The sequence below is a fragment of the Octodon degus genome, unplaced genomic scaffold (genome assembly GCF_000260255.1).
Source record: "Octodon degus isolate 3935 unplaced genomic scaffold, OctDeg1.0 scaffold00057, whole genome shotgun sequence".
NCBI classification, from domain to species: Eukaryota; Metazoa; Chordata; class Mammalia; order Rodentia; family Octodontidae; genus Octodon; species Octodon degus.
The window spans coordinates 12963350-12970691 of record NW_004524633.1 but is presented as its reverse complement, the minus strand read 5'-3'; the positions used below and the strand labels follow the sequence as shown (position 1 = coordinate 12970691).

General features: G+C 44.9%; 1 protein-coding gene across 3 annotated transcripts in view; it reads right to left on the bottom strand.

Annotated features, from left to right (window-relative positions):
* Tyw3 (tRNA-yW synthesizing protein 3 homolog) overlaps positions 1 to 7342 on the bottom strand; it is a 26759-nt gene that overhangs the window by 15693 nt on the left and 3724 nt on the right. For 2 of the 3 annotated variants that reach the window (XM_004634004.2, XM_023718270.1), the window contains exons 2-4: positions 6573 to 6653; positions 4085 to 4183; positions 359 to 430 (exon numbers count right to left, since the gene is read on the bottom strand). In XM_004634004.2, coding sequence (XP_004634061.1) covers positions 359 to 430; positions 4085 to 4183; positions 6573 to 6653 — 252 coding nt within the window. The remainder of the gene's footprint in view (positions 1 to 358; positions 431 to 4084; positions 4184 to 6572; positions 6654 to 7342) is intronic. The other variant, XM_004634005.3, reaches the window with a different exon arrangement.

Genomic DNA, 7342 nt, shown 5'->3' with positions numbered 1-7342 from the left:
CAGAGGAGTTCGCACAAGTGCGCACAGCCCAGCTGCAGGGTGGCGGACTTGGCACGCTGCACTCTGCTCCTCCATAGCTCTCGCTCCTCGTCACTGCATCCTATGGGGCCTCGACTACTCAGGCTGTGGCGGGCAGAGTCAAGAATCTGGTTAAAAGTAAACAGTGGATGGCATCACACAAAGGAACTCAATCTTTAGTGGAAGCCCTGGACGCTGCCTGTAGACAGAACATGCCACTGCAGGTCTCTGGAAAAGAAAACTGGACAGAGGAGAGGACGAAGGCGGGAGCCCAGTTAGGCTATTCATGACCTGGATCATTTTACACTCTAGAGTTGCTTTTTGCCAAAAGTTATCTTACCAATATGGTCTTTCCTTTCTTTCCCACTGTGATGCCGGAGTTCCTGAAACCAGAATCAACTGCCACCGCATGCTGTAAGAAAACAACACTTGTTAAATCCTGATACTTAAGGTCATCTGTTCAGTTCCACAAGTGGCAGAAACATACACAAGCCCCAAACCTGAGGTCTTTTGGCTACAGACATGCTGAAAAGTCCTATTAGAATTCCTATTAAGAGAACAGAAAACAAAGCTTGGAGGTGCCACTGGAAAAGAATAAAATCAGAATTCCAGGGGCCGGGGAGATGGCTCAGTAGAATAAGCGCTTGCCTGGCAATCACAAGTGTCTGAGTTCAATCCCTGGTTCCACCAAAAAAATAGAATTCCATAAGATACAGAGGCATCTGGCTAGGGTCAGTTTCCATAAAGCAGAAGATAATCAGAAAACAACCACTCCTATAACCACGCTGATACAAGGAAACAAAACACACAAAATTTCTCTTTTAAGCAAGGGAGCTTTTTTCAAGTAAAGACAGATCATCTCAGTGTCCTTTCTAATCTTAAAGTTTGTTAAAATAATAGGAGAAAAACATAAAGTGTAAGCATTCTGAAATGTACGGTCTAAGTTATTTTACCTTGTACAAGTTCTAAACATGTACATGTCTCTAAGTGGCGCCTTGGGACCAGCTGTGGGACTCTTTTCTTTTCTTTATTTTCTTTTTTTCGGAACCGGGGATTGAACTCAGGCCCTTGCACTTGCCAGGCAAGCGCTTATTCCACTGAGCTATCTCCCCAGCTTCTCGGGACTGTTTTCTTAATCACAGTTCTTAATCAAGAATGATTTTTGTCCCCCAGTGGACATTTGGCAGCACCTGGAGACATTGTAGGCTGCTAAGAGGTCACAACTAGAGGTAGGATTAATAGGGGTGGGTGTGTGGGCTAGCATGTAGAGCAGAGATGAGGGATGCTATTTAAACGTACTACAGAGCACAAGAGCCCCCAAAAGGTTAAATTCTGATACGTAAGGACATCTAAGAGCCCCCAGATGTCAACAGTACCACAGTTGCTCCATGCACAAGCTCTCCTTTTGAGATTCTATCCTGTGCCACATGTGTGTGGAGGAATCCTGCTTCGAGTTCAGATTTCTGCAGTGACACTGATTCTGCCCCTTATAAATCTTCTTTCACAGCCAGTCTTTCTCATGTCACCAAGCAATACCATTGTCCGGCCAACTGCTCAGGCTCTGCTTAGCTTTGGTGCTTGCCATCCCTGCACTGCTTGCACCCAGTTCCCATTTCTGGGGTGGGGCTCTAAGTGGGGCGCCCCGGAATCTCCCCAGCAAGTCTGCAGTGCTATTTGAACCTCTCCTCTCAAGTTCTAGCCAAACCCTATTTGAAACTTTTGCTTAGGTGTGCAACGGACTGAACTATGTCCACAGGGTTACCCAAGTCCCACGCTGAATCTCTCAGCCAGAAAGTGACTGCACCAGGCGATAAGGCCTTTGGTGGTAATTAAGCTGGAGGAAGCCCTGAGGGCATGGCTCCGGCTTCCTCAGAAGGGACTGTGACTGCAGAGGAAAGGCAGCAGGCAGCCATCTGCAAATCAGTGTGAGGCCTTCCCAGACACCAAGCCCGCAGGCAGGGAGACATCTTAATCTTCAACTTTCAGCCTCTAGAACAGTGAGAAAATGAATTTCTTTTAAGTCACCTTATTATGGCAGCCCTAGCAGACAGTGCCTGGCCTCTAAACAGGCCTCTTGTAAACATTTCACACTTTCTGACTCCAGCTTTTGGTTCCTACCTGCCAGCCTGCAGTGCTGCCGATCTGAGTAAAGGGCATCCGGGTGCGCAGGTCAGACCAAGGAGTTTACTTCTGCTCCTTCTCCACCTTCTCTCTTGGGCCATCTCAAAATCCGGGCAACCTCACAATCCTATTGATCCAAACACTAAAACAGACTTTGAATCTGTCTGTCTCACCTTTTTCTGTGCTGCGACCTGAGGCCATGTCCACAGCGAGCAGGACAGATGTTTCCAGATAATGAAGGTCATCAGGCCACATCCTGCGGCGACCACCTCTTCACTAACTTGTCTTTGCACCCAAAACCAATGCAGACCTTTTTTTCTGGTCTGTAACTCCTTAGATGGCCTCGTCTCCCCATCTCTTCACTTGGTCCACCCTCCCCTGTATACCTCATTCTTCTGGTCTGTGAGCACGCCACACCCTGCTTGCTTCTGAAACTGTGTACTATATAATTTCTCAGCCCTTGGAATGTTTATTTTCCAGTTACAGGTTTAGCTCTGTTTCTTTTAAGTCATGTTAAAGAGCCCTCTTCAGGGAAGGCTGTACTAAAAGCCACCTTTTACGCCACTCTCCATCCCTGAAGAATACCTCCTCAGGCTGACCTTTTGTGGGCGTTTTGCATCTGGCAGTCCTTTGCCTTATGTACTGCTAAGCTGTCTCCTAACCTCCACAGGAACCACTGACAGTTTCTAATCTTGCTCCTCATGGTCCTCTGGTGCCTGACATACTAGGACTCCATACATTCTTGTAAGTGAATCCTGGTGATATAATTTAACTTTCTACGTAAACACATAAAAGATATAAAAGTGAATTGGGCAAAGAAACAGAATCATAACTAATCATCTTTACCTAATACTCACTTAAATGGGGAAAAAAATGAAAAAGCCTCATTTGGATACTGTGGTGGATTGCCAACTGGTGGTCAACTTGTTACACTCAGCTGAACTGAACCAGCGTGGGTATGGGAGGCCTACCTGAGTGAGGATAGTGGCCAGCAGGATCAGAGGCAGAACTGGGCAAACTGCTGGGAGGCTGTTAGGGAAGATGTTGGAAGTGGCTGGCTCTCTTGGGCTATTCTGCTGGGGGACCTTGTCATGCTGGCTTTGCTGGTGAACTTGGTTGTCTTGTCTGAGGAGGAGCTCAGGACCTCATTGTCACAGGATGGCTGTGGTTCACCTGCGGGAGCTCTGGTCCTCATCTTGAGCATCACTTTCTGGCTCTGAAGGGGAAGCTGGTGCAGTGCTCACTTCTCCTGGGGAAGCTTGCACGCTGACTGGCTTTCCTAATTGGAACTCGGCTTTCCTCATTGCTGGAGGAGCTGGGACCTCACTGTTGCTGAGGAGGGCTGTGGTACTTTTTGGGGAGCTCTGGTGCTTACCTTGAGGCTTGCTTCCTGGCGCCAGTGCAGGTCCCTCAGCCTGCTGGCACAGACTGTCCATCCTGCTGGCACACACTTTCTGCTTTCCACCACTGATCTCTGGGTCTTCTCAGTGAAGATCCGTGAAGAGGGTCAGCACGAGACACTGTCAGGGGCTCTAGGCCTCCAGATAGGTTTGTGGAAGGCACTGTTATGAGCTTTAGGTCTTTAGCTGGACTCATGCAGGATGTTAGGATCTAGGCCCTCAGCTGGATTCTTTGGTCTTTATAGCATATGGACAGATTTCTTGAACTCTTTTTGTATATGATTCTTTGTGTGACTAAATAATCTTACAAAATGTGTCCTGTACTTTACTGTTTCCTTGCAAAAACCCCAAAGCACAACAGGTACTACATTTTGCTAGTGTTTATCAGGCACTCTCTTTTTTTCTAACAGAAAAAGGAACAAATAGATCATATGGGCTATCGAACAAATTAAAACTAGCTCAATAAGCAAGTAACATTTTTCCAGATGCGAAGGTTAGGATGAAGTCAGTTCACAGACCTATCAGTTCAAGTAGAGAGCCTTTACCAGAAGCTGTGCGTCCTGCAGCTGCCGACACTGCACGTGAAGAACAAGGGGCTCAAATTTCAAGACGGCATCACCACTGGCTTTCTTCAGAGCCGCCATCTGAACCAATGAACAAGGAGAACATCAGACATGTGCGCGGCTGCCTGTGGACAGGTCAGGTGCACCGCTCACTTCTCCTGGATAAGCCTGTGCACTGGCTTTTCTGAGCGCTTCGGATGCACACTGCATACTTCTGTAATGACTTTTCCCTCTACTTTCTTCATTCTCTCACACATAAAAAACTTATTTTCTTAAAAGTAAACCTTGCATACCATTTTTCTCCCAACTATTACTATACACTAAGTAAACTACCATTTTATCTAATTCTATGACAGATGTTTGAATGTGGTATATGAAAGCTGTCCTAGTAATAGACATGGCATACTTGGCAGCCACGGGACTACACTCTCCTTCATCCACCAGACCTGGGCAACACCCCAGGGTCATTGCCCCGACTTCAGGTCTAAGCCCACTACGAAGAAGCAAAGACAGAAATAACAAAGACCCCTAGAAATTCTTGAATTTTCAAACCAAGACACACTTGTGCCCAACAGCCAGCATGGCCTACAGTGAATGACCTTTCTTCACCTGGAGCTTGCTAAAGGTTCATACACATGGACCGCATCTCATGCATCCAATTATAGACACAGACCATATCAACATGTGAATTATGGGAAAGGGCATGCCCCATAGATGCAGCTGACAAGACTCAGCACCCTGTCGATCATATTGTCAACCATGTTCTCAAAAGCCAAATGGGTGGTGCTCTGTGCAGAGCACATATTTTAAACCTTAAGCCTAACACAGTCTGCACTGTGCTAGTTCCTTCCTGCTGGCATGAGCCTGCTTGCTGAGTGTTCCTTTCACCTTCAGACTTCATTAAACTTAGCTGTTTTTTCCTTATAGCTTGTGTAACACTGAAAGTGCTTTGTTCATATTCAAAAACCTGTCCAGGATCCCAATGCATTAGGACATTATTTAAATTTTAGACTGATACAAAGACACATATATCGTGAGAGAAGGTGTCCAAGCACAGCCAGCGCCTCTGCTGGGTTCCCAAAGAGGGCTCTGCCTTCTATACAGGAGCAATGGGAAACTCCTCATCATGCTGCACACAAAGAACCGCAGAACACAGGCAGGGAAGTCTTGTTCCCTTTGTATGGGAGCACAGGTAAAATTTCCTTGGAATTGCTTAGTTACACGTGCATCAACTAACAATAAGCAAGTTAATGGCCACTGGGCATGTCCTCAACATCCTGGACTTCATGTCCTGTGGAATAAGGGCCAGGGTCCTCTACTGCAGTACCACATGGGGTGCAAGCAGTCCCAGTGCTCTTGGGGCATGTGTTACGGTCCTGACACATGGGAAGGAGCTGGATCGTGTTGTCTTTAACTGCCTGCTGTAAGTGAAAATGACACCACTTGAGCCTGGTGTATGCCTTGTTTGTTCCTAGCGACCCTGATCCTATGCTTGTCTCTTTCCTGCGCGGCATCACCTGCATTTGACCCTGGCAGCACCCTAGGTGTTACAGTCTATCCTGTGGCACAGCGTGACCACCTAGTGAAACATATAATATGAAGTCTGAGCTATAGTTTACACAAGATAGCTACTGTTCCGGTCTGCCCAGTAGTCCTGAGTAGCACTTTCCCTCCAGACACCATCCGAGTCTGGTGGGGCCATCAGTCACGACTGTGCTGCTCACTCAGTCTCCTTGCTCTATCCAACTCCTCTGGGAAGAAGACACATATCACAGGCAAAGCAGGTCATTTTGCTGGAGTTGCTATGATAACCACCTGCAGCAGAACAAAGTACAGGGACCAATACCCAAAGGAAGATGGCATGCTCTGAAGAGAACACGAGTACCTGAGCCAGCAATGCCTGATTCCATATCCCTGCTGTGCTGTCTATCTGAATAAGACAGCCTGAATTTCTAAACTCACCAGGAATTAAAAGTACCTGGTTAATATTAGCTTATACAGACCCATTTAATCACTTCAGGAAAATAAATAACCAAGCACATATATGAAGATTTCCCAGAGCAATCCAGGCAAGGAATGTCCAATTTATTTTTATCTGTGAAGCCAGTAATGCACAGCAAGGCTAATCCCCTCCTCCTCCAATTATCTGTTCCAGGCTGGAGTTATTAAATGGCAAATAAAATTTGAAATTTGGATCCACTATGTTTGATGTCCATGAACTTTTCGCTGTGTCCGAAAGGATGTGTTTTGCTGAACCACAGTAAGCAATGGTGGCATACATATTTATACTTCATTCCTTTATCTCCTCCAACCCCAAAGAGCCATTGGAATGAAAGCTTTCCAGGCTTTATAATCTTCAGTCGTTATAATTATGCACATAAATCACCTTGGATGTCCTATTCTTTTCATGCATATTTAAAGTAACTGTGAATTTAAAAGTTTACTTCTAAGTTTATATAAAAAAACTTACCACATCCTCTTTTACACAAGGTTTGTGTGTAACCAGCAACCAGCAGCAGTTTTGTTTCTGAACTTCAAAACCATTTATACCCTAAAATAACAAACAAAATAATTTAATCATATAATACTTATAAAAATGAGTACACTGCATAGCATATGATAGGCTTCCTAAATTAATAAGCTTAAGTGTTCATGAAAATAATTAGATATTTTGGGATAAAGTTAGCACAAAACAAAAATGAATCAACTTGACATGATTTCAAAGGTAAAGGTATTTAATATTTTCTGAAAAAGTTTTTGTAAAGAGAAAAAATTACAAGGAATTTTATACTAGAGAATTTGAGTTGTATTGTTTTATTTAGCTACTGGTAGTATTAAAACACACAGCAGTCTGAGTTCCTTTTGTAGGCTAGCACTGTTCCAGTACCACACAGGGCCTACCGTTCTTTTTTTTTTTTTTTTTTCTTCTTTATTGTTTTTGTATTTGATATAGGGTCTCATTCACTACGCAGCTCAGACTCGTAGGGATCCTCCTGTTTTCAGCCTCCCCAGCGCTGAGATTACAGGGTTGTACCACCATGCCCGGTCTCGGTGGCTGGCTCGAACCCCAGTCCCTGTGCTCGTCTAAGCAGGTGCTTAGTCTGCTGAGCTATCTTGCCAGTCCTAAGGCTTACCATTCTTTTTTTTTTTTTTCTTTTCAAAGTTTTATTGATAAACAGACAGCAATGAGACAGTTTCAAATCAAATCGAAAGTACAGTTTCAACAAATAATACACTGCA